The 27,197-nt window shown below is 44.5% G+C and overlaps 1 protein-coding gene across 6 annotated transcripts in view; it reads right to left on the bottom strand.

The window, feature by feature from the left end:
- Window positions 1–27,197, bottom strand: part of CEP350 (centrosomal protein 350) — a 53,402-nt gene that overhangs the window by 12,385 nt on the left and 13,820 nt on the right. For 2 of the 6 annotated variants that reach the window (XM_066597427.1, XM_066597428.1), the window contains exons 6-31: window positions 26,328–26,767; window positions 24,866–24,979; window positions 24,555–24,665; window positions 24,168–24,476; window positions 23,031–23,641; window positions 22,255–22,376; window positions 19,697–20,598; window positions 19,469–19,616; window positions 18,199–18,338; window positions 17,898–18,081; window positions 17,666–17,796; window positions 17,404–17,567; window positions 16,059–16,166; window positions 15,858–15,935; window positions 11,721–11,815; window positions 11,541–11,618; window positions 10,900–11,051; window positions 10,636–10,784; window positions 10,372–10,556; window positions 9,958–10,045; window positions 9,724–9,870; window positions 9,365–9,522; window positions 8,717–8,839; window positions 8,290–8,483; window positions 6,299–6,498; window positions 4,265–4,412 (exon numbers count right to left, since the gene is read on the bottom strand). In XM_066597427.1, coding sequence (XP_066453524.1) covers window positions 4,265–4,412; window positions 6,299–6,498; window positions 8,290–8,483; window positions 8,717–8,839; window positions 9,365–9,522; window positions 9,724–9,870; window positions 9,958–10,045; window positions 10,372–10,556; window positions 10,636–10,784; window positions 10,900–11,051; window positions 11,541–11,618; window positions 11,721–11,815; window positions 15,858–15,935; window positions 16,059–16,166; window positions 17,404–17,567; window positions 17,666–17,796; window positions 17,898–18,081; window positions 18,199–18,338; window positions 19,469–19,616; window positions 19,697–20,598; window positions 22,255–22,376; window positions 23,031–23,641; window positions 24,168–24,476; window positions 24,555–24,665; window positions 24,866–24,979; window positions 26,328–26,767 — 5,279 coding nt within the window. The remainder of the gene's footprint in view (window positions 1–4,264; window positions 4,413–6,298; window positions 6,499–8,289; window positions 8,484–8,716; window positions 8,840–9,364; window positions 9,523–9,723; window positions 9,871–9,957; window positions 10,046–10,371; window positions 10,557–10,635; window positions 10,785–10,899; window positions 11,052–11,540; window positions 11,619–11,720; window positions 11,816–15,857; window positions 15,936–16,058; window positions 16,167–17,403; window positions 17,568–17,665; window positions 17,797–17,897; window positions 18,082–18,198; window positions 18,339–19,468; window positions 19,617–19,696; window positions 20,599–22,254; window positions 22,377–23,030; window positions 23,642–24,167; window positions 24,477–24,554; window positions 24,666–24,865; window positions 24,980–26,327; window positions 26,768–27,197) is intronic. The other 4 variants (XM_066597429.1, XM_066597430.1, XM_066597431.1 and 1 more) reach the window with 3 other exon arrangements.

The raw sequence follows: 27,197 nt of genomic DNA, 5'->3' as shown, positions 1-27,197 counted from the left end.
ACAGTACGTCGAATGCCGCGGTTACGGCCATAGTGATGTGTTTTATTTTTTTGTGCGTGTTTGTGCCCAGTTGGCTAGGTAAGCCATTGCTGCAGTCTGATTTGCGTGGACTAAAGCAGAGAACAAACTAAGTAGGTCTGGTGCCTGAAAGACTGAAGGGTACCGAGAAGAACCTGGACGATGATCCCAAGGCAGAATACTTGTGGGACCTGTCCTAGCACGATAGAAAGGAATGACCAGAATCCCTTAGAGGGGCAATAGTCCCGTTGGAGACCGAACAGAGAAGAACGAGAATCGGGATACTCTAAGTTTATGTTCCATTGTTCTATCCAGGTGGGATGAGGCTTGGATGTCCAAGGCTCTTATGCAGATTAGAATTTTTTTTTTTTAATTTTCAAAAAGTGGATCTCAATGGAAGAGAGTATCTAACGAGCGTGCCCCATTCGGAAGAAACTAGCGTTTGCCAGGGTGAACTAACGGATGATATCATCCCAGATGGGCATACTGTTTTTAGAACCTGATGCCTTGACCTGAAGCGAAAAGAATGAATCTAAGTTTAAGATATCATGCAAAGCCTATTTTCTACACCCGACAAGAGAGATGTAGTGCATCAATACTCCCCATACCGCTAACATTGGCAATCGTACAGGTCAAAAGTGCAACCCAGTGTTTGTAGAAAAAAATTCTAAAGATGAATACAGGTGAATGTACCCCCAGTGTACAAGTTCATAAATACGGATGATAGTAATAGACTCCTAACTCTTCCTATGGAAAGGATCGCCGTGGAAAGCCAATGCTGGAGTGGACCCCTTAGTGTGGTTGGTGGACAGCATAGTTACCAGAGTTACCAAGACAAGTCTCAAGAAGCCTCGTCCAGAGAATGCTCTTCTAGAGGGCGAAAAGTGGCCAGTAATTGTGTGAGGTTGGATTGAAATCAGGGCGTCCCATCGTGCTGTGCAGCCTCAGCTACTGTGCTGCCAAGGTTTTTAAGAATCTGGCACAGATTGATATGTAGTATATAGGGGAAGTAAAGGATTTATCATCAATACTAGTGCTGAGATCAACTGCAAGGTAAGTACTCCCTCATGAGAGGGGTTAATGAGGCTGTATGGCAGATGTGACCTAGAGTAAGCCGTCAGTCTAGTAGGCATATGATAACCTGCCCTGTGGAAGGAGGGAATGAGCTGTCTGGTACCGGTCATAACAGTATGGTCATGAAGATACCGGTTACCTGATATTTGAGAACATAGTATAACCATGATAACTATGGACTGACCATATATAATTATCCTTCAGGCTGTCCAGCAAAAATAGCATAACTAATGGGAGATGGAGTGCAGCAACACACTGTACAATGACGTCTTCCCAAGAGAAAACAATGAGGCCAATCTGATCCTAGAATGGTAGAGTTGGAAGGGACCTCCAGGGTCATCGGGTCCAACCCCCTGCTCAGTGCGGGATTCACTAAATCATCCCAGACAGATGTCTGTCCAGACTTTGTTTGAAGACTTCCATTGAAGGAGAGCTCACCACCTCCCATGGTAACCTGTTCCACTCATAGATCACCCTCACTGTCAGAAAGTTTTTTTCTAGTATCTGAGGTTTCCCAGACTACGTGATCCTGCTATACAAAATGTAGAAGTAATGTAACCGTGGTATGGAGGGCAGTACTGTGGGCCACGTGGTTACTGTATGACACAGTAATATAGATACTCCTCCATGAAGGGGGAAAAGTGACCAACTGCTGGTAGAGAGTACCGCAGAATGATGTATGCCTGTACAAAAACTAGTGGTAAAAAACAGTTATGCGTCATATGACAGAGTTAACGTGGCTGATTGAGATTTCAATCCCTACTTTACAGGGTAGCCGTAATACAATTGTTCCACCCACAAAGGAAGGTGGCAATCACTGCCTAAGTCATCAAATACTGAGTGGAGCAGCAATACCAGTCTTCCACCTGTGGAGGGGGCAGTAAGGTCACCCCGGCACTCATAATCACTGCATAATGATGTGAGATACAGATCAGATTCCGGCGGTAGTTCACTCATTCTGCCCGAGGGGTAGTAAAGGCGGCTTTATGCCTTTATCTTTTGTATCATCATACGAATGCAGAGTCCAGGCGAAATACATTTAGGTCTTGAGAAGATGACATGGCGGTCTGATAGCTCCATTTGCAATCCTGACACAAGTCCTCCAGTAAATGAGGGGGCAGGATGCCTGCTATATCTGCGTGGTCATGAGTGAAGCAGAGTGTTACTGCGTGACATTACTCCACTATGGACAGGAATAAAAAGGTGGATGAAGCCAACATAATTGCGTAGTCAAAAGGCATACTACAGTACTACAGTTTCTCCTATAAAAGGGGGTAGTGAGAACGGCACTGAGTGCCATCACTGCACAGTCATGTCGGATATAGAGACTCACAGCGCAACAATGATTCCTCCTATAAAAGGGAGTTATGAGGCGGCAGATGCTCACCAATACCTGTAGTCGTGTCTGGCGCAGTCTCTATATACAATTACTCCTCCTATGGGGAGGGGGAAGTGTACTTGTAGTAGTTCTCCACCATGTTAATAGGGTACATGCACACCCGTATCCCAATGAGGTCTTGTGCATCACCCGAAAAAAACACAGTAGGCAAAAGTATGACTACTGTGGATGGCGAGAAGCTGTCAAAAAGGGCAAGCTCTTCCCCTCCAGGAATGAGGGACTGGTGAATTCACATGACCTGGTAGAAGGATTGTGCAGTAAAATACACACTAAATGGGAAACACTGATATGGAAAAGGACTTGGGGATTTTAGTTAACTGTAAGCTTAACTGGAACAATCAGTGTCAGGCAGCTGCTGCCAAGGCAAGTAGGATCGATTATGGGGTGCATCAAAAGAAGTCTAGGGGCGCATGATGTGAACATTGTTCTTCCTCTTTACAAGTCACTGGTCAGATCACACATGGAATACTGTGGACAGTTTTGGGCCCCAGTACTCAAGAAGGACATATCAGAACTTGAGCTGGTACAAAGACAGGCAACTAAACTAATAAATGGAATAGGCGGACCACAATACCCAGAGAGGTTATCAAAATTGGGATGATGACTGAGGGGCGACCTAATGACTATGTATAAATATATCGGGGGACAATACAGAGATCTCTCTCATCATCTATTTATACCCAGGACTGTAACAAGGGGGCATTCTCTATGACTAGAGCAGGGTTCCCCAAAGTGTGCTCGGCGGAGCCCTTGGGGCTTCGCGAGCGATTACCAGGGGCTCCAACTGAAGGTTTAGGTCCCCACTCTACTCACGGCTGTAGCGGTGTCCGGACAGCCTGTAGTGAGGAAAGGGTCATCAGGACCTGCGGTCGGCATAGAGACTCGGATAACATGAGCCGGCTCCTGGACATTAATTTCCTCAGTACAGGCTGTCCGGAACCCACTACAGGGGTGAGTAGAGTGGGGACCTATGGTGGATTATGATTGTAATCCGCGCTGCTAAACCTTCAGCTTCAGGTAAAGGAAGGGAGTAACTTCCTATTCTTCCAGCCTTCTCACCGTCTGTGAGCTCCGATGCAGCAGAGACAGGGAAGGCTGTGTAGTAATTTAACCACTTCCTCTCCCTGCATCTGAAGAGCATAGTGGCAATGGGGGACCCTGTCACTACTGGGGCCAATATAGGGGACACTATTACTAGTGAACATTTCTTGGGGCTCTACGAGAAACTTTTGTTTAAAAAAAAAAAGACTCCATGGCTAAAAAACGTTTGAAAACCACTGGTCTACAAACTGGGACCGCAATTAGAGGAGTTGGTCTGGCCAGAGGGAACCTCGCCTCCACCATCGCGCCCATCAGAGTCGCGTCACAGCGGGTATCCAGCATTGTAATGAGTTACAATGAGTTTCCCACCTCTTGACCACAACTCGTGATGGCCCAGAAGCCAGGATGCAAATCAGCAACGCTGTCCCTGCCGGAGCTGCTGGACACAGTGCCAAGGCACACAGAGACCCCCAGTAGTGTGGAACTGGAGAGGTGTGGATTTAGCTCCGTGCCTGCAGCAGGAGGTTTCTTTGCTCAGTGTCTGCCCCCTAGCGGCAGGAGCTATAACCAAGGTCTTGCTGTGTCCCCCAATGCAAAAATTTTGCCCTTCTGGTATTTAGAAAAAGCACTAAAGCTAAAGCAATGTGTTAAGACAGCAACAACACTCATAACTGCTTGAGTATTCTGCAGAAACCGGCTAAATGGCTTCATTACACTGATCAAGACACGTACCTGAATGGGTCATGGACAGCGATTCTTCAGACCAGGTGTGAGAGAGTTGGTGAGGTCTAAGAGTAATGTGAATTTTCTGATGCCCAGTCTTTATACGTTCTTTACTGGATTCATATTCTGTTGGCGATTTGCTGCTTCTTGTTGGAGACTGCGAAAACACGAATATGTTTTATACAACCACATGAAGATACAGACATTATTAGAGATGAGCGAGCGTACTCGGAAAAGCACTACTCGCTCAAGTAATTTGCTTTATCCGAGTATCGCTGTGCTCGGGTCTGAAGATTCGGGTGCCGGCACGGAGCGGGGAGCTGCAGGGGAGAGCGGGGAGGAACGGAGGGGAGATCTTTCTCTCCCTCTCTCCCGCCCGCTCTCCCCTGCGACTCACCTGTCAGCCGCAGCGGCACCCGAATCTTCAGGGACGAGCACAGCGATACTCGGATAAAGCAAATTACTTGAGCGAGTAGTGCTTTTCCGAGTACGCTCGCTCATCTCTAGACATTATCTGTTTTCTCCTCCAAAAAGAATTTTAAATTATTTTTCTGTCAAAATAGCTATCCGGCGGCTGGTTTTTTTTCGCAGGACGAGCCGTGCTTTTCAGTTGTACTATTTAACATACAAAACAATGCACTTAATTTCTAAGCGCAACGACATGGACATGCAGTGCGTTGTCTTCACGGTGTACACACTGCAGCAAAAAAATGGCATAACTTAATTCTGTTGATCAGTACGATACCAACAATTCTTTTGTAGTGCTACAAAAAAAATATTTTATGTATAAATAATTTTTAAAAAGTCAGTTTCTCCCCCCCCTCCCCCGCAAAGAAATGCTTTTTCTTTGCTTTTTTAGTTTCCCAAAAGGACTTGAATTGTGACTGTTTGATAGCAATGCCAAGGGGATTCATAGAACACTTCTTCAAAAACAGAACCTACAGTGCTTTTGAGATATTATATCTATATCTAAAAAATTATCAACAGCTTCCTGCAACGGAACCTGTCCGTAAGTAGGGGAATATATTATATATATATATAAGATTTTTAATATGTCCGAACAAATGCTTGTAAGGAGAGAGATCGCGGGTTGATCCCGCTACATACAACGTCAGGTGCCATCTGTTTCGTACAGACGACACCCACCCGCAACAGCCCTGATAAGCCGTGCCGCTCAACAGCTGTAAATCCTTTAAATGCGGCTGTCATTTAAAGGGTTAACAGCTCCGATGAGCGGCGCGGCTTATCGGAGCTGTTGCGGGCAGGTGTTGGCTGCAAGAAACAGACGGCATCCAAATTTCAGGGGTCCCATACGGCCTCCTGCGATAAAATTGTGGGTTGACACAGCAGCCGGGGGGGGGGGCCTTCCGAAGGGTCACAGGGCTGCCTATCGAGCCGTGCCTATGGCACAGCTTGATAGAATGCCTGTCCGATTGCTATACAGTATGATGTAATGCTGTGGCATTACATCATACTTACAGACAAGTTTGTTCATATGTACCGAAGCTCGTAACGTTCGCAAGTAGGGAAATATATTTCACACACGAATGGTAATTAAACCATTTGGAGGTCCTGCTGGACAATGTTCTATTGCCAAGACTTGGCATAGTTAAGTCAACTGTCTGTAAATGCAGTATTGAAGGAGCTCTCCTGCAAAGAACAACTGGGGCACTATGCCAACTGGCAGAGAACAAGGTCATATAAAAATGCAACCAGAGAAACCACAACAGGTTGGGCATGGTACTGGCTGACAACCAAGAGTTAAACCTACATTGTAAGTTGCAGATTAAAATAATAACTGGATAACTTACAGAACAACAGACTACTGTAACATCCGGGAAATGGCAAACTAAATTAAAGTGAACTGTCTTATTTAACATTGCCATTTGGACCCGGCCCTCATCGGGGTGTGATCAGCATACTTCTTGTTCTTTAGGAATATAATCATACAGGACTTTAGTCTCCATCTGTGTCATTGTCAGAACATGCTTAGGTAAAGCATTAGTTACATGTGCCCCTTTCCTGCAAGCGCAAAGTATTTACCATTTTGCTGGGTCCGGATACCACCAACTCTTCCGAGATGCTACGGTGTTCCCCACTCGGCTCATGAATTTGTTCAGCAATGGTTGATGGCTCAATGCTCTCCGATGATAAATATTCTGGAGGAGGACTCAGAGACGTCCTGGTGTGAATAGTTGGGCTTGGTGGGGCTGAGGAGCCTTCCTTACTTGTCTTGTCTGAGGCTTAGAGATAATGATCAGTAAGGTTTTGTATTTAGCATCAAAGTATATTAAAAATATCAACAAATGAAAAATGGCCAATTCCGCCTCAACAATAAAAAATAAGCTTTCACTGGCATATCAGGAGTTATGTTCCCAACAAAGCTCATTGTGTTGTATTGCGATAGGTGGATGCAGCCAGGCCATCATTAACTAATCATTCCTAGAATGAAGTGGCAACAACACTAGGAACATGTAGTATTACTTCACCTGCTATCGGCTCTACACAACATTTTAAAGAGACTGTATGGTCTGTTCATTAATGTCAATTGTCAAGCACACAGGGGCCAATGTGGCACGGTGCTTTCCCTGTGCCCATTTTAGGTCATTCAGGTAATTATCGAGAGTTACATTGATCCGACTCCACCAAATAGACATTGGTTGCAATGAGGACCTTCAAGTAAGTTGTCCGAGATTATAAGAAATGAAAGTAGCCACAGGATATATTGTAAAATAAACCAAAAGATTACTGGGATGATTTAGTGAATCCTGCATTGAAGAGGGGGGTGGACCTGATGACCCTTCGAGGTCCCTTCCAACTCTACCATTCTATACACCCGTTAACTCACCGGACACTCTAATGCAAATGGGCAAAATTGGTACTTGTTTAGCTGCAAGCAAGGACATGCCCTACATGCAGATGACTGCTGCAGCCGATCACTGGGCTCAGTGGTGATGTTGATAGGTGACTGCTGAGGCCAGCGATTGCCTGCTGCAGTAACACTGATGTATATAGATGCGAGAAAATTAAATAGACTGTGGAGGGGGCAGGGGCACCATCAGCGGTTGATTTAAAGGGATTGTACCAGAATTCACTTTTATCACCTATCTGTAGCTGATCGGTTGGGGTCCCACCACTGACACTCCCACTAATGTCTGATTGGATGGCGTGGTGATCGCACATGGCGGCACCGCTCCAATAATTTCAATGGGACTGATGGGAGTCCCATTAAAAATTAGTGGAGTGACACCATACATACATGACTGTCACTCCATTCAATCTCCTCCTTACTGACGAGGTGGGTACAGTAATCCCACAGTGAGAAGGAGAGGTGGACACGAGACCCCCGTTCTCAGGATCGGTGGAGGCCTCAGTGGCGTGACCCCTACTGATCAGACTTTCATCGCCTATCCTATGGATAGGTGATAAAGGGGGTTGTATCAAATAAAAAGGTAACAGGTGAGTAATGTTTGACTTGTTATTTTATAACATTTTATAACATTTCCTGCAGCTACTTTTGTTTCTTATAGTTTTTATATAGAGAAATGTCTAAAATGAAACCTCTTATTATGACCAGCATTCCCGATTGAGCCGGCTGCATCATTTTCTGGCTACTAGTAGGCTGCATTCACACTTGTGTTATTGCATTTCATTAGTGTTCTGTTTATGGATTAGAAAAAGTGATTTAAAACTTTTTTTTTTAATTTCCCTCCATTGCTTCCAATAGGGTTTTTAAAATAGACTGCTGTTGGGTCTCTTCCGGAAAGAAAACTGAAACATAATGCAACGAAAGGAAACTGACAGCAGTCTGTTTTGAAGCCCCATTAAAAGCGGAAAGGGGTGGTGGTGGGTGGGGAAATGTATGAAAATGCCAACCTATCATTGTAACTAGAGGACAACAGGTGAAATCACAGTAACTTGGAAAACTCCTGTTTGCAAGTAATAGAAAACCATAATTAAAAACAAAAGTAATAAGAGCAGAAACTGCAGTAAATAACTATGTTAATGCAGTGAAAACTTTCTACGCTCCTCACCTTCTACAACCGCCTGCGGCTCCTCAGCACTCGGATCCTTGGTTTTTACCCTTTGGTTATCCCAAGCAGCTAGAGCCTGCTTTTCAATCTGTCTGATTTCGAGCTCTTCAGCATCCAATCTTCTTTTCCACTCCAGCAGCTCCTGCGCATGCAGCCGTCTCTGCACCAGCTGCTGTTCCCGCTTGGTCAAGAATCTGGGGATAAATTTGAATTAGACCTTGGCTTCATTACAGCACAACTCACCCGGGAGAGGGAAGGATGAGGGGACAGCAAGCAGAGGAGGGAGGAGGAAAGAGACGACACTGCATGCGCGGCTTTCACTAGCCCCACCCAACAGCACACTGTCATGCCCCCAGGATTCATCTTCATGGTAGCACTTCCCTCCCCCCTCACACGGTGCAGAGAGCAGAGGGAATGGTGCCGTTACCTGAGCAGATGGCGGCAGATATAGAGCTGGAATTTGGGGTGAAGTTTGGGAAAGCACACACTGAGAGAAGCCCAGTGCTGGGGCGTAAAGACAGAGAAGAAGCAGTGAACAGGGCAGATGTCTCTACAAGAAAAGGAGCGAGAGTTTACCAAGGAGACTAAAAGAGTGAGACAGAGTAACAGAGTGCAACAGCCAAAAAGCCACAAGAGGACCACAGTAGGGATATGTCAAGCGGAGGGCAATTGAGAGAGCCAAGGAAGTTGTAGCTTATTGGGGATGGATATGTTGTAGAGTGTGACTATAAAATCAGAAAACAATTCCATGATTAAAAAAAAGGGTAAAGAAACGTCCAAAAGACCCAAGATGTGAAAAGAAAAAGCAATTTAAAAGCACAGCAAACAAGGCATAGAAGAACAGGTACGTCAGACAGAAACATAGACCGGAGAATACAGCATGGAGCTGAAAACGGCAGACAACTGAAAAAGAAAGTGAATGGATGAATGCAGAAAAATGTAACAAAGTTGCAACTGCAATGCAAAGCACAGACAGGGAGTGCATCCTACTTCAGCTCTGGACACGTGATGGATGACAAGTGTTTATAGTAACGCATATTCTGCAAAATATGCAAGCAAGAAAAAAAAAACTTACTTGGCATCCATGTGGCCGTGCATTTTGCGAAGTTTCTGCATGATGCTGCTGGTCTCGCTTCCAGAGACCGACACGGGGGACGGACTGCGGCTCTCCGCTTCAGAGGGATCATGGCTGGATAAAGGACTAGGCTGAATGTCCCCTTCTCTGGGTTGTTCCTGTGAAGCAGTAACATGCAACATTTCAACACAATTTGTTTTAATTGATTTTTCGGCAAATTGAGATTATATATAATAGATAGATAGATAAGTGTAATCAAGAAAAGTGGGCAGTATAGGGATTCACAATGCACATGGATAGAGTGAAAGGGCACAAAAGTAAAAAAAAAAACAAAAAAAAAAAAACACCAGAGGACTCACCAGCTGCCCACTTTCTGCTGACTTGAGTTTTTCCTGGAGCCTCAAGGTGCTGTTCTGGATCCGCTGGATCTCCTCCTGCTGCTTCAGGATAAGCTGCCTCTCTCTCCGAGCGGCTTTATTTGCTTCCTGTAGACGTTTAATCTCCGCCTAAAGAGCACATTTAAGATCCTAAATCACGTACAGAGACAACTAAACTAACAACTACGGCAATTTAGTATTGAATAGCAGCCATACCTGTTCCTGCTGCAGCCTCAGCAAAAGGCCACGCTGCCGCTTTCTTAATGGGGGCATTTTATCATCCTCCCCTTTATCACGAAGACGTCTGCAGAGGAAATAGAATTGGCAAGTTTCACATCCAAGCATTACATTTCACTGCAGGGTATAGGAGGCTTCTAGCATCAGCGCCACAGGCTATGACAAAGCTGAAAACATGGTCGTGGAATATACGGTATATGTGGTGTATCAACGGCACACACAGGATATGGTCATAACTAGCACTAAAGATATCAACTCTTCAAGGCACTCACGCTTATTTCATAAACTCTAGTTAGGTTTTGCAGTAATGCACCTGAGAGTGTATACATGTGATATACTAATTATAAAAACCATTGCCCCTATACATAATAACTATCATGAACACATATATACCTCTTTTGGTGTTCCAGCCACGCAAGTTCTGCTTTTGCCTTGTCTTTAAGTGCTTTTTGGCGCAGACGAAGCAGAGCAGCTTGGTGGGCTGAGCGCATCTCTCCTTCCTGCATGTACTGGCGAACCATTTCCATGGTGAACTTCCAGAAACTGTCCTGTCCACTAGAAAAAGGCCCACTAATCTCCTGTGTAAAGGACACATCACTATTACAAGACAAGAAGAAAGAAAAGTGTGTATTGTCTTCAGTGGTCACTTGGGTTTACTTTTTCCGCAGTACTCTCTTCATCAGATTCATGGCGACGAGACCGCTGTCTCTCCAAACTTCCGCGCCGGTGAGACTCGGAGGGGAGCAGGGAACGGAATGATAATTCCTCTATGCCCTCTTCATTTCTAGGTTCAGCAGAGCTTGTACCTTGGAGAGAAAAAAAAACAAAACGGGATATTGAAATCTCAGCATTCAAGCCATTTTTAAACATCTTTAAAAATTACCAAGTTCTAATAAAGAAGTCTGAAAACCCTCTACAAACCTTTCTCACCGATGGACAAGCTGGCGTCTGCCTTTGTTGCACTCCGTTCTGGAGTTGGCAGCTCCTCAGAGATGCTCTCCTCTAGGGTCCTGTGACTAGCAGTTTCCTCTTTGATTGATGACGCTGGTTGACTGTCCTGCTCACTACTGCTGCTACAAAACATTAAGACACAGGCAGGAACTTTACAAGTTGTCTTTTGTCAAACAAAGTTGCCAGTCCATATTCATCAGCTGCAATCAAGAAAGCAAAGTCTTTTGAAACGCATCTGTGCTTTGGCATAGTATCTCACACCATTATTTATAATTTTATGGATTTCTTGTAATTAACCCTTTGAAATCCAATTTTGGATTCAGGGTTTCCTAGGGGGCTTTCTCTTTCTGCCATTATACAATGGCACCATCTGCTGGCTAGAGCCAGTACTGCAGTATTGGACATACTGGAGAGGTCCCCTGACAACAGAGCGGCCAGTAACCTACAGTAAGAATACCCTGCCGGACGTCTTCTGACATCGGAGCTGCACAGCCTTCAATCAGAATGTCTTTAGACGTCAGACAGTGGATTGGAAAGGGTTAAAGAAGAATTAGAGGTGTTTTAAGGAGCCGGCTTTTCTCCTTTTGCTGTTCACATTCATCGCACCATACCTGTGTGACCGCTCTTTGAAGCTCGACACGCTGCTGGGAGGTAGAGAGGATGGAGAGGCAGAACGAGACCCTTTTTTCCTGTACAACAAAGACCCTTGTGTGACAAACAAATCTCTAAACTGCTGTCAGTTACAGAAGGTTATCTGTAAGGGTAAAATAAGGCATAGAAGCATGAAATACCTGGTGGCATGGGAACGCTGGCGCTTTGGCTTGTCTGAAGGGGAGGTAATTGTATGATCTGAGCTGGCTGGTGATAAGTAACCCCGGTCTGGCTCCTAACAAAAGAAAACAACACAGTAAAAGTAACACCGCGCAACAAACTTTTAAAAACATTTTTTCTAACAGAAAGTAATGGAAATGTTTCTGTAAAATTAAAACATGCTGATTACACTGGTAAAACTGAATAAACAATAGCAGCACTTCTCGTTTTCAAGTTATTTAACCGCTTCGTGGCCAAGCATTTTTTTGCTTTACCCATCGCCATAGCTGTAGAAGGACTTGTTTTTTGTGGGACGAGGCGTATTTTTTACTAGTACTATTTAATGTACTGAAAAACATTTTAAAAGTTTGAAGTGGAGTAAAACGCACCGGTTGGGCGGCAGCCGGTAAGCCGCAGGGCTATGCAGGGGCACGGGTCCGCATCCTGCTGCGAGAATTCTGGCCGTCTGTAGGCGGCCTTTTTGATACATCTTTATTGCATTCTATCTTGAAGACAATGATCAAACAAAGCGCATTTCTCGTGTTCATAATTTTTGTTTTTTCAGACGACGTTCACCATGCGGGGTAAATAATGCATTACTTTGATAGATCGGACTTTTACGGATGCAGCGATACTAAACATGTATTTTTGCTTTAGGATTTTGATTTTTTTCGTTAGTCTAACCAATAAAACTGTGTAAAAACACAGTTCATTAATTACAACTTAGGCCGCCTGCAGACGGCCAGGTTGGATCCGGCAGCGAGAATTCTGGCCGCGGGACCCGACCGCCTGCAGAGAGCAGCGCGTACTCACCCGCTCCCCGCAGCTCCGGATCTTTCACGTGCCGGCGCATGCGCAGACCGGAGGCAGGTGAGCGAGTCCCGCACAGAAATAGAACATGCTGCGGCTTGTTTGCCGCGCGAGATCTCACGCGGCCGTCTGCATAGGACTGCGTTTGTTAACGCAACCCTATGCAGGCTTTCAGCAGCAGAAATCCCGCCTGTCTGCAGGCGGCCTTACTGGTGGATGATCTGCAGGGTTTACAGCACGTGGAAACATACCCTATATGTTACATTAACCTACCCTTATAGTGCTCAGTAAGCACGTGGTGTGTAACAGTGATTCCTCAATCACTTTTGTTATTCCTTTTTTTAAGCAAGGTTAATGGCGAGCCGACTGGTTTAATCGTATAGGCATATTTCCAAAACACACAATACAGCGGCAATTGGATTACATTATTCCCCATAATTGGAAAACCTTACGTGGCAGAAAAAAACAAACGGATATCGTATTTGAATTCAGCGCACTAAAGTTACTATAAACCGCCTATCTGCTTACCTGTTACAAAATTGTGTTTCACAGTGTAATCTCTTTAGGAACCGCGGGATCAGAAATGTTGGTGGAAAAGGGTACTGAAAGGAGAACTGGTTCCATGGAATCGCTTGGGCATCCACAGTCAATGCTTGCCGACTGCGACACAAAGAGCTGGAGCTGACTGCTGAGCCTGGACGCCTTAAGAGCCACATTCGGTGTATGACATGGGATGTCGTTTGGCACATATGTCCGCGAAGACTTCCTCATGTAGTACCAACGCCTTGGGTCTGCCATTTTCCTGCTGAGGAAGTCCGCCATCCAATTTTCCACTCCCAGAATGTGAATAGCTGAGATGGCAGGGACGGGTGCCGCAGCCCAGTGGAGTATTTCAGCAGCCTCCATCACCATTGTGCATATTGTGCAGCCCTGCTGGTTTCTGTACGCAACGTCTGTCACACTTGGACACATATCGGGTGACGAGGTCAGAATCTGAGACCTATGCATCAGAGAAAGGCGAATGACTCCAAGTTCCAGTACGTTGATGTGGAGGAAAGATTCCAAATAGGTCCACTGTACCAGCACTGTCAGGCTGCCGAGGATCCTAAGAGACATCTGTGGTCATCGCTTTCCAGTGAAAAGGGAGGGCCTCCTCAGAGAGCGCTTGGGTGATGTCAGCCAGCAAGGGAGGGAACGATGGACCAACTGGGGAAGGGTCAAGGGTCGATCCAGGGACTCGTGGGATCTGTTCCAGCTGGATAGGAGGGCTTGTTGCAGTGGACAAGCGTGGAATTGTACGTACAGGACTGTCTTAAAAGCAGTCGTCATGAGACCTTGTACGCGCAAGTAAAAATTGGAGTTTGTGACCGAAGAAGGGGGACGCGTTGCTGGAAAAGCGCAAGTTTGACTCTAGGAAGATATACCTTTGCCTGAATTGTGTTGAAGAATAGGCAGAGAAAAGTGAGCTGATGTGATGGGGCCAAGTTGAACTTTGGATGATTGATGATCCACCTGCAGGGCGGAGAGTGTCCAGCACTACCGTGAGACTGCCCTTATTGGCCTTGAGGGACGGAGCCTTGATCAATATGTCGTCCAGATAAGGGTCACTATGATCCCCTGAGGAAGCACCACAACAACCGACAGGACCTTTGTGAACACTCAGGAAGCCGTTGCTAGTTCAATAGCAAGAAATGGAAATGAAAGAAATTGACTGCAAACCGAAGAAATGGTGGTGCGAATGGTGAAATGGGATGATGATAGCCATTTGCCTTGATCATCCAGAGAAGTAATCACTGCTTTGATGGATTCCATATGAACATGACAGACTTTGACCTAGCAGTTCAGGAGTTTCAGATCTAAGATTGGGTAAACTGATCCATCCTTTTTGGGAACCACGAACAGGTTGGAATAAAAACTATTAAAAACGTTCCAAGAAGGAACAGAGGCGATAACGCCTTGTTGCAGTAAAACCTGAATGGCTCGAAGGTACTGGGAGAGTCTGGAATGGATCGGATTGTGGGGAAGAAGCAAAAAACTAACAGAACGATAAGCTATAGCGTACCCGAAGAGACAATCTAGTGCACCCAGAAATCTTGGATATGAGCGAACCCAACATCCCTGAAGAGCAGGAGATGGCTCCCCCTACCCTGGACGACTGGGGGGGGGGGGGGACCATCCATCATGCCGAGGAGGGTTTGGTTGCTTGTGTGCGGGGACGACTTTGAAGACCGTGGGCTGGAGTGACCAAAGGAACGAAAATTAGTCTTCTTGGCACTGCACTGACGAGGGGACCTGTATTGCGGAAGGTGAAAATTTTTTCCATCTGTCACTTCAGAAAAAATTTCCTCAAGGGGGTTGTTAAAGAGGGGAGTTCCAGTAAAGAAAAGACTGGTTAGAGACGTAAGAGGTGATGTCTGCAGACCAACACTTTAGCTACAAGGTGAGGTGAATATATTTATATGAGACAAACTGAAAAATCTCCAATAAAATGTGACAATTTTCAGGAAGGTTTTTACAAATTCAATATGACTGTTGGGGATTACATCATATAAGTCTCTAAATTGTGCTCCAATTGTGTCAACAGTGTCCATAGAGGTTTAAGGCCCCCTGTCCACGGGCGTGATTTCGCCGGCGGTAAATCACCAGCGAATCACGCCGTCTGAAGCTTTCCATAGCGTTGCTATGGAAAGCGCCGGCCCTGTGTCCACGAGTGGAAAACCATTGTGAGTCTCCGCTCGCGGCCGGCAATTTGCAGCATGCAAATGGAGATCCGCCCACAAGCTCCTGCTACCGCGGCGGGTCTCCGCTGTGGGATACCGCAACGCCCGTGGACAGGGGGTCTAAATCAGCCTTTCTGATGGCAAAAGGTAATGCAACCTGCAGCACTATTCTTGTTGACAAAATTGACCAAAACCCAAAATGGACCCCACTAAGGTCAATAGGGTCTGTCAGGGCTCACCGGTATCAGCTGTCTCCTTTGCCCAATCCCCCTTTTTTTTTTTTGCTAGGGCTGATCCACACCAGCATTCAGACGGTCTCTCTATTCAGAGAGAGAGAAAAGTAAAATGGAATTGAAAACTATTTAGTTTTTTCCCCCCAATGACCTCAATGTTTTTTTGTTTAAATGGAAAGTAAACCGAAAGCTTTCAGTTTGTCCCATCCCGTTAGGAGGAGTCTTTTAAATCGAACAAAAAATGCAATTTGCCATTTTTTTTTTAATCACCACCATAGAGTAGTGGCTGGAAGCATGTGAAACACCGAGACGGCTACAGTACAAAGTAAGCTAAAATATCCTGGACGTCACACACCTCATGCAGTCTGCTCACATTCTGGGAGGCACAGGACTCCATGGTCTTTTGGAAGCGTTGAAGCATTTCTGCCTGTGTCTAGGAGAAAAAAACAAAATCAGTCCACAAATGCTAATGCAGGGGATATTACAGAGATCTATTATTGCTCGAATTGCTACAGGTTACAATCTTATTGCCTCTTATGAGCAGTGGGCCCTTTACCTTTGCTATCTGTCGAGTCTCCTCCAGCTGTCGCATGCTTTCTTGCGCTTCCTGCTCCGCCTGCTGCCTCAGTGCCGCCATATTTTGCTCGTGACGTTGCTGTTGAGCCTTTAAATACAATGCAACAAATTTACACATAAGATGAAAAAGTAACTTTCCAAAATTTTTATGAAGCGCAAATATGAGAATAAAGTTGCATTTTCTTAGAATTTATCTTTTGTGACTATTGTTCGAAGCCAAAAAGTACCGATGCCAAGTGACAAGATTCTGGCATCCATTATGGTACAGTTGTTGTTAGGGTTATAAAAAAAAGTTACAGTTTTTAGAGAATTGACTGGATTCTCTCTTTAACTTCTGACATGTAGGAGGATTTCATAGGGTGGAATCAAACAAGGTATAGTAGTCACACTAAAGCCATGCTTAGTATAGCAATGCACCGAATGTAGCCACAATCGTGTAAGCCAACAGTAGAGTGTGCCCAGTAATAAGACAAATGAAATAGCCCATCACACAGAATTACCTATAAAGTTTTACCAGCCACATAGCAGTGGTCATACAATAATCACATATCAATCAGGACAAAGTAGTCACTGCAACACCCAAAGCAAACACATGCTCCACTAGCAGGAATTTCCATTCAAGCAGCCATTTCCATGCATCTTTCTTTTTGTGCTAGCCTCTGTACTCTGAGATAAATATTGTGTAGAGAGATGAGCGAGCGTACTCGCTAAGGCAAACTACTTGAGCGAGTAGTGCCTTATGTAAGTACCTGCCCGCTCGTCTCTAAAAGATTTGGGTGCTGGTGGGGCAGAGCGGTGAGTAGCGGGAGTGAGCAGGGGGGGAGCGAGTGAGAGAGATCTCCCCCCCGTTGGCACCCAAATCTTTAGAGACGAGCGGGCAGGTACTCGCATAAGGCACTACTTGCTCAAGTAGTTTGCCTTAGCGAGTATGCTTGCTCATCTCTAGTATTCTGCGATTCCTTTTTTCTATCAGGGTATGTGTGGGTCTGAAAAAAAAATCATACAAACCACATAACAGGGTTGAGGAGTCAGGAGCTGCATAAAAGACCTGCGAGCTACATTGATTCCTATGCGGTGAATCCCCCCTCAACCTATAGCAGGGGGCTCCAACCCGAGTCATGAAGTGACAACTCTCATATGGGCAGGGTATGCCGGGAGTTACAGTTCTGCAACAACTAGACAGCCACAGTTTGAAGACCACTGTGCTATGGTATATGTAGAGATCTCAGGTATGCAAGAAAAACTCCAAACATTTGGAAACTTAATAGATACTTTTTAAACTGCATTTGAGTTTCCTCCTAAAAGTGGCCCCAATGTGACTATACCTTCAGTATCTGAGCAAGAGAAACCGTTTCCTGTTGCGCCATCGAAATCCCACGTACACGCTCAACATCACACAGCTGGCGGACAGATTCTTCCATGGCACCAAGATAGTTCAGCTCAGCAGACAGACGTTGGTGTAAGCCAGCAGGAGAGAATCGCATAGCACCTACAATACATACCATTATGTGAATTCAGAAGGCGGCAATGTGCATTTGTACACAATTTTAGCATCAGGGTTACTTGTACAAAAATTAATCTGCGTACATTGCCCAGTCTCCGTTACTGAAAGTGGTGCATGTGATCCCACTTGGTGTCCAGAAGGTGGCGGTACCGGTCCCCCTACGTCCTTCAAGTTGGACTGTTGACTCCTTTCTTTTCCAGTGTCGGACATAAGGCTGCAACACACAAGAGTAGGAAGAGTAGTTAATATTTAATTACTACCAGCTGCAGGGTCATGGTTGTATTGCTTAAGTGAAGTGTAATCTAAATATCCCACCTTGTGATAGAGCGAGAAGAAACATCACCCATTGTGCTATCCGAGTCCGAGCCTGCTGACCGATCTTTGCTAGGAGACAAAACTGGAGACGTTCGCTTGCTGCCTTGGCTTTTGTTTTCAGAACCAGATGAGTTTTGCTCAACTTTCACAGAGAAGGGAGAGTTATTATTCTGCCAAACCTTCCCTACATTACAAAAGGGAGAAGAGAACTTAATTCCTTCAAATGCAAAAACAACAGCTCCTCGACTGGCAGATCGCCCTCCACTTTCACAGTCCACCATAGCTGCCATTTGAGTCTTACGTTTTGTGCTGCCTCTCTGAGATGACACAGATAGAGGGGATGAAGCAGCAGACGGACTCTGAGAAGAATGCGGTGAAGTGTCACTTCTAGATTTGACAAGAGGTAGTTCTTCCTTGGCATTCGAAGCACTGGTATCCTCACTGCAAAGAGAGATTGAAAAAGGTTTGCTCTATCTCTATATATTTCAGAGGAAAGGGGTGCAGTTCTCCAAGGGGTGCAGTTCTCCAAGACCAGTGTTGTACATGTCAGTCTTAGATAAGCAACGACAAAGAAAGATTCACCAAACGTAATAAGACGAGCAAGCCTCATTACATTTTATACACCTTGGGCTGGCTGTGTACCACTATCTAAAATCTAAAGGCAGGTATAACTTGCCATAGATTTTTCCCCCTTCCTGGTGTAAGTTATAGTGAATTTGATGGGTCACACCCAGCCCCACCGCCTCACTTTTTACAAGAGAGCACAAAGGTGGTTTAAAAAAAGCAATCATTTTTTCACAAGTGAAACCTGGGACTGCGCAAAAATGTGAGAAATTTTAATGCCATAATTCTGGCATAAAAGGGTTTATGAATTCTCTCCATAGTTCTGTGTAATGAGGGTCTGGTTGCAGTTTCATGCTACCCATGGTGAGGGCAGCAAACAACCCATGACAAGTTCCTTTTAACCATTAATGCGGGTACAGATCAGAAGAACTCCCTTTTAAAGTGTAACTAAGCTAATCTGCCATTGCCGGCGATGGATGGACACCATAGACTTTCTAAGGAGCCCATACACCGCTCTGAGCAGTGATGGAGACAGACAAGCAAGCACAGTGCTCCTCTGAATGCTTATGCCTGCTCGTTTTAGAGATCATGGGGGTCTTAGCACCTGTACCTCAACTGATCAAAACTTCTGGCATGTCATGGTGACATGTCTGAAGTTTGAAAAAAAAAAAAAAAAAGGTTTAGTTACCATTTAAAACAAAACTGCTCAAAAAAAATGGCAAAACTCTGCCTACATACCAGGGCTGTGGAGCTGGGGGTCAGGATTGGATTGAGTTGTAGTTTGCAGAAATGTACAAACTTCAACATAAATTAATATATTAAGCCCGGTTGTCATTTTACTACAGTAAACGTTATACCCAATTATTATACGAGTACTTTATGGAGGAGTCTGAAGTCTGGCTTACCAACTCCACAGCCCTATTATTTACATAGTAGTAAAAGATATCAGCGACAAATGATTACAGGTTGGAGGTCATCAATATAATGTAAAACAGCATAAAAATAACCTTCGATGAGAGTCTTTCTGTGAATCACTTGTTAACTCGCTGACATGGGATGACAGAAAGTCATCGGCATAGGAGAGACTGTTCGGAGGACTTCCGGTCGACAATACGGCCTGGAACTCTGGCTCATTCTCTTCATATCCATTTAGACCTAGAACAGACAAATAGTTCAATGTTTGTTTGGTAAGGCAATGGATAATGCTTCCAGAAACTATGCACTGCCACCTTCACCTTTGCCATGTTGCTGGAGTGTCCTGGTAAAGATGTTGATAACACTGTGAGGACTTCCTTTAGTCAGTTCTTCCCAGGGTCCTTGGAAATCAGTGGAAGCCAGTGGTGGATATTTATCAGCTTCCCTCTGGAATTCAGCAAGCGGAGTAAAAGATTTGTAATCCTTCATACAAAACTCATTTTTAAGAGTTTCTGCCGGGTGAAGATGTGATGGTAGTCTAGGTTGACCTTCTCCATCAGAGAAGCTGTCTTCACTCAAAATCGGCCCTTCGCTGATGGAGCTAGTGCTGGAATCAGGAGTAGGGCTTGCCTTCTTCTGAGATCCAGGGGCCATAACCCTCTGTTCAAGGTTTTGTGCAAATAGTTTTTTGTCTTCCTTGTCATCATACCTCTCAAGTAAAGCAGAAGTATGAGCAGCCAATTCCTCAGGATGTTTCCTGTATAGATGGTTAGCCCCGGGAAGGTCATCCTGGGAGAAATGGCTAGAACATGTACTAAGCATTTTCTGAATCCTATTGGAGAACGCATCCACTCGGTTTTCTTTTTCGGGAGGACTGTCCGGTTTTCGCCATGCTATTCTTACACACGGTTTTGGGTCGGGGTCAGAGGACCAAGCTAAAGGCAAAGTAATGGAGCTACCGGCTAACTTTTTTGCTTCATTTTCAATTCTAGAAGACAGAGATATCGCCGTCGCTTTTAAAGACTCGATACGATCCAAATTGCTCTTAAAGTCAGTGGAGGTCTTAAACTGCACATTTGTCTTCTGGTTCACTGGAAACATATTTACTGCGTTTTTTCTTGGGTTGAGCAGAGATTCCAAGTCTTTAGGAAGAGCAAGGAACTGAGACTGAGGTAAGGTCAGCTTATCCGGCTGAGGACAGTAGGCTTCCATAAGGTCACTCCTGAAATGACAAACATTGCTACAAAATGTAACCAGATAATTACCAATATATATATAACTGCTACAAAGGAGTATACATGTATATACTAATAAGTTTTCCTTTTGCCTCATTTTTAAAGTAGTTTGAGCTTCTAAAAAAAAAAAAAAAAAAAAAAATTGGAACAAAACAAAAAAAACCCAACTTATTCCACTGCACACGACTCCACATTGCATCTGCTGTCAGTCATGTGAAACAGGATCCTTCCAGACGGGAGAGTCAGGGAGACATTGAGAAGAGAAGCACATAGTGTGTGATCTGCTGTACTACAAATAAAGAAGATGGAACAATAACTCTGCAGTGCCACCTACTGGAAGGCAGCATTCCTGCAAGTCAATGTTAGATTCTTATAAAAGTCTTATAACAATGGCTGGGAATTGAAAACTAAGCCAGGATTCATACACAGACAACTGTTTGGGGGGTTTTGTCCCATCAGTGTGCAGTAGGCAAAGCCAGAAACCTACTGCACGTTGATCCTGGCTTAGTTTTCAATTCACAGCCATTGTTATAAGACTTGTATTAAGAGTCTAACATTGGCTTTCAAGAACGCTACCGAGGTATTGTCCCATCTTCCTTATTTGCATATTTCCCAGAGGAGCCTTACAAGTCTCCCCCATTCCCCTTCTAGGTGCTCTCCTTAAAGAGAAACAATACCGTTCCCAACCTGCTGTACTACATAAACAGCTTTTATTCTCATCTAATGTTTTTTCCCATATAGATTGTAAGCCCTTGCACACAGGGCCCTCTCCCCTTCTGTACCAGTCTGTAACTCATTAAAGGGGTATTCTCATCTCCGACTTCCATGACATTCACAGGATATGCCATAAAAGTCTGATAGATGCAAGACTTGCCTCTGGGACCCATACCGATCTCCTGTTCTGGCCCAGCTGTATGAGGTGGCGGGGATTATGGAAATAGCCGAGCAAAGCTTTGTTACGCTGTTAGTGTAACTCTCATAGAAGTCGATGGGAACCAAGAAAGGGAGCTTTACCTTACCTTGTCAAGGAGGGTCGATTCCTGAGGTGCGGCGGTCTTCTTTACCCCCTTTCTTGGGGGGAGAGGCCGCAAACACCGGGAAGTCCCCTCTACTTTATGAATATATTGACAACTGTATACCCTGAGCGCTATTCCTGATATATTTTGAGAAGCCAATGGGAGTTACACAAACAGCATAGCACAGTGAGCTAAACGGTTTCTGTATTTCCTATTGACTTCTATAGGAAATCAAACGTAGCTCAACTGTGCTCTGCTGGTTCTGTAATCCTGACTACCTCGTACAAATCAGTGTTCCCCTCTCAGCCATCTTTGGCTGGGATGGGAACAACCCTTTAATCTCATGTTTTTATTGTCTATTCATTTCATATGTAAAGTAATAATGCTAATTAATTACAGCAATCACAATACGACTCACAAATGGCAAAAACGTTACCCCAGCACACACACTGCAGATTGCCCTTTCAGAAATGCCCTCACCAACTTATTTCCTAAATGCCAATCCAAAGCAGTGTGCTGTATGTGTTTCACTTAGGAAAAAAAAACAAAATAATAGGCCTTTACGATTAGTGATTTGCCGAAATCTAGTAAATGTTAGTTTTCCATGTTGTGTGTGGAAACGCTCACCTGAGAAGAGGTTGAAGAGGTTCAGAGAGAGAGAGGTCACTACTGGAAGAGGCACTAGGTGGTCTCTCTTGGCCCTTGTTCTCCTTGTCAGATTCACCAGACGGCTGATACAAAGGCTTAGACTTAAAAAGGAAAAAAGGAAAAACAAAAAGTTAAAGGTGTTTAACGCTTGCAAAGGCTAAAGTTGGCTATGCATGGAGAAGAAAAAAAAAGTCATCCAAACCAATCAATACGTAAAGATACTAATAAACCTTCAACAACTCTGAAACAAACACGTGATCGGTCAACAGCCATTTTTTCTGACCCCGCAAACGCGTGAATGATCAGTTTGGACAAGTGTTCATTTGTGTTAGATGGGAACAGTGGAGAAAGCCAGACAGCTCTAGTGGTGGCTTATCTCTGGGGGGTAGCAAAAGGACCAGGTGTTGAAATTCAATGTGCCTGATGCTTCTTTCCTTTAACATCTATTGAAGGAAAATCGGAAGGCCCCCTATACAGGTACTAAAGTCGCCCGGCCAGGCCATAATCGGCAGGTTTGGATGATCGTTCTTCTTAAAGGGATCAGCCAGCAATCTTATGTGTATGTGGGCCTGACAACTGTCCACCAACAGAGAATCAATCATATTTGTTCCCGTTAGAGGGATGGCTTATAGCTCTCTCCTGCTTTGTAACAAACATGAAGGCTCAGCAGAGTCAAGCATATGTTTATAGTAAAGCTGGCAGAAATATCTATTGATGGTTACAGACCCCCAAAGGCTCACGTGATGACAAGTTACCTGTTTCTCTTGCTCAGTCTGAGGAGGCCAGCTGTCACCTAGCAGCAATTTGCTGTAAGTGTCCTGCGGCCGAGGTAAATTCAGATCCAAAGATTTGTTTGAAACCGACTCCTGAGTGTCTTTCTCTCTTTGCGCAATTGAGACATTTTTTGCTTTGCTGAAAGCTTCTTTCTGTTTCAGATACAGTTCTTGCAGGCGCTTATTCTTCTGCTCCTCCGCCTGCCGCTGCGCCACTTTCTGCTCGTTCTGCTTCTTTTTCCTTTCCTCCTGTTGGCGCATTATATACTGCCGCACCTGCTCAGAGTCATAATGTCTTCTTTTAGAAGATACCTGGGGTTCCTCGGAGACATATCCCTTCTCAGACTTTCTTTTGATTGGACTGTGGCTTCTCTTTTGAGTTTGCTTTGCACAATCTAAACCACCATCTAACTGCAAGTCGTCTAAGATGCCCCTGATCTCTAGTGGCAGGAAATTCTTCTTCACTTCTGTAGAAACCCCCTGATGTTTTGGTTCCTCCACGGAATGGGAATTTCGGGTTTTGCTTGCAGTGTCCACCTGGCTTCTACTAGACCTTTGAGCAGGATGTGAATCCGTCCGGCTTGAGGAGCTTCCTGCATACAAAAGAAACACTAAATATGAACAAATGGGTGGGAACTGAAATGGCATTAAAATGACAAAGAAAAGATTAGGGGCAAACTTCTAATGGTGTTCATTGGGGTGGTCAATGTTAACTGCTTAGTTAGTGGACTTTGAGACAATTTGTGTTTATATGATAGCCAATGCGCCAGTACAAAAGTTCAAGTTACATAATTTGTTGGCCACTAGGGGTCTCCCTTCCTCCTAAATTGCTTTTTTTTAACGCAAAAAAACAGGCATACGTTGATTTAAAAAAAAAAACCTCCCACATGTATATAAAAATAGCAGTGAAATAAACCCCATATTGTCACTAAAAAAATGAAGCAAAAATAGTTCCACAAATACTTTGATTTGTCAAAATAACCCATAAAATGGATTAAACTGTGCCTGCTTCTGAAACCCCCCTAAAAAACATAACTGGAATATTGGGATTTTTTCAGCAAACAGCAGAAGGTGTAAATAAACATATTAAGAAGAGCCTTCCATAGGTAATGGGCCAACCTGGTTTAGGGAGTCTGTCGATATCTTCCCGTGGAGCATCATTAGACGAGGCCTTTTTGTTAACAAGACGATCACTTGACTTGGAGCGCTTTTCCTTCTGTCGCTCGCTGGGCACAGTCCTTTTGTCAGAGCTCCTCTCTTTTGATACTGCTCTTTTGGCAGCTTGTCCACCAGTCGATGAGGTTACGTTGATTGCCTGACCGTCATTAGACTGAGACTTTGCTTCTCTCTCGACCTTGGGTGCAGGGCCTAAGATTTGTTTGATTAACTTCTGTCCATCTCTCCAGGAGGATGTGTTGATTATATGTCCTGTGATGTTGACAGAATGAACACTTATACTTAAGACGACAAAGGAATAAAACATACTTAAGATTTAGTTTTCGTTACCCGTCTTCCCATCAGGAGTTGGTTCTCTGCCAGTTCCTGCCAATCTCTGAACTTTCCTCACGGGCCTAGATGTTCTCTTTGACTGCGGCTTCTCACTGGATGGCGTTCCCTCTGTATGTAAAGATTAACATCTATGACGCACCTCACTGACTGCTTTGTCAGTCAATTCTATTAGAATTCTACTATTGACACATTGGGCAATCGATTCATTTCCTTAGGCCTCACATTTGTTAACTTGTTTCTTCCCTTACGCCAATCCCCCCCCCCAATACTTCCTGTGAATACCCCTGTGGCGGACACTCAAAACTCACCGTGGAATGAAGTGGGCAATGTTCCAAGTAACTGTGCACTGAGGTTTTGAAATTCAGCCTCCTGCCAAACTTTACCATCTGGGGTACGAATTTTTGTTTCTGGAGGATTAAAACCTATAAAAGAAAGAGAAAATTAAAGGGGGTTTCCAGAACTAAACAACTCAACAGCGGGGGTGTGCCGCTGGGAAACCAATTCACCACTACACCAATGAAGAGAGCTGCTGTGTGCTGGAAACATGCAGCTATGTACATTGTGCGACGCCTGAAACGATATCGCAAGCAGTTCTCATTCAAGTAAATCGGAACAGTGTCCTTAATACCATTCCGAGGCGTTGCAGATCCGCCATTCATGAGATATCCCGAGAACATATTCTAAGTCAACCAACACTAAAATTACTAATAAAATAACATTGGAGGAACAAACTAAGAAAAAAATATTCATGCCGCCGGAGAAGGGAGGACGGCAGATGGGGCGCCAGAGGTGATGCTAGCTGCTGAGATGAGCCAGGTGTCAGCGGTCAAACAGTTAAACCGCCAGCACCAGCTAGGTATGGAGTAGGTTTGGCTCTCAGGCCTGCTCCAGCCACAACTCTGTGATGTACATTTTTGTTATGAAGTTGCTAACAGGTTAAAAAAAAGGGAACCCGTCACCTTCTTAATGCACCATAAACTACGTTATCGGTTCCACCAGATTCTGGGGATGTAAATTTTACACTTACCAAGCTTTTCCATGTACAAGCCCTTCGAATTTGTTGCATGGGAGTGCGTGGACATGGACCGAGTGCCATCAAAATATTAAGGAGGACCTGTTTGTCCGTGCATGAGTGAGTGGGATTGTGAGTGACTTACATGCCCCACCCCTGATCACATGATGGTGACATCATCAAGGGACTTCATCCCCAGTGAGGGAGTTACATGCTCCGCCACTGATCACATGACGGTGACATCACAGGTCCTGTATGAAAACGGCTGCTGTCAGGCTAGGTGTTCGTTAGCATTCCATAGCAACTGAAGCCGCAGGGAAATTTGTGGTCCGCCTGTAATCTGCACAAAGATGCAGGACCTTTGATGATGTCACTGTCATGTGATGAGATGTGATGAGGGTCGGAGCGTGACTGTGGCATCATCACAGATCCTTCATCTCCACTGCTGTGCTGCTTCTGATCCCTGTTGTATGGGAAGAACAATGTATGTAGTAGTGCTGTGTGTGACGCATCGCTCCACCAGAAGCAGTGGTACTATTATTTCCTAATTACCACCATTACAGTCTTCCCAGATTGACAGTGTGGGAACATAAAGACTGGCAAATATAAAAACATCAGTGGGGCTTATTCTGTAGGCACCGTAACTATGTTTAGGTGCTTATAGGAGGTGATAAGTTCCCTTTAACTAGTGCTGGCTTAGCTGCATTGCTAAGATAGACACTACAGCTGAAAAGAATTCTAGATTTAGTGCTTCTCACCTCGATAGGATGGAGCTGGTGGAGCCGCCGTTACTTTCCTTGTTTTTGCACTTGCATTGTCTGTGAAGTTTTTAGGCTCTGGAAGACGTTCTCTGTTGTCGCGCTCCTCAGAAAGTTCCCACTGCCTGCGGATTCGCTCTTTCAGTTTCTCTAATTTGGCATCAGGTTGCCTCTTTTTTAAGCTCTCTAACCTGTTACTCAAGGGGCTGGCTGCGGGGTGCTGCGGGGACGATTCTGTTGACGTCACATCTCTGTAATCATTGCTGAGGTCACTTCGAGAACAATGTAATTGTAAGTTATCAATGGCTAGTCTGTCATTCAGGTAGCGCACAGTGGTCTCATCCACAGCTGAGGAGCGGGTGCTGTCAAAGTCCTTGTCTTCTTGGCAATTGTTTTTTAGTACAGATCCTGAACCCTTCTCTTCTGCAGACAGGACTTCCCTAAAACGAAAAAAAAAATAAAAAATTTTATATATATATTTTTTAAAACCAACAGTCCTGTAAGGGCTTGTTTTTGGGGGAAGGAGTTGTACTGAAACACTCTTAAAAATTTCTAAGCGGGGTGAAATGGAAAAAAAACATGCACTTGCGCCTTTTTTTTTGGGATGGAGATAGTTTTTCCAGGGTACACAGTGTAGCAGAAAATACATGTTAACTCTATTTTGTGGGTAAGTAAAACAGCAGCTACAAGAAATGTAGTTTTTTTTCTTCCTCTGGACTACTTTAAAAAGAAATAAAAATCCCCATCTTCATCTTCTGATCATTATAACCTATTTTCCAGTTGATGGGGTTCTGTGGAGGCTTGTTTTTTGCGAGATGATCTGTAATTTCTAATTGGATACATATGATTGTTGTATCACTTTTTGTAACA

The sequence above is a fragment of the Eleutherodactylus coqui genome, chromosome 3, assembly GCF_035609145.1.
Source record: "Eleutherodactylus coqui strain aEleCoq1 chromosome 3, aEleCoq1.hap1, whole genome shotgun sequence".
In the NCBI taxonomy this organism is placed as follows: Eukaryota; Metazoa; Chordata; class Amphibia; order Anura; family Eleutherodactylidae; genus Eleutherodactylus; species Eleutherodactylus coqui.
Note: the sequence above shows the minus strand (reverse complement) of the source record. Positions and strands in the feature narration are given on the sequence as shown.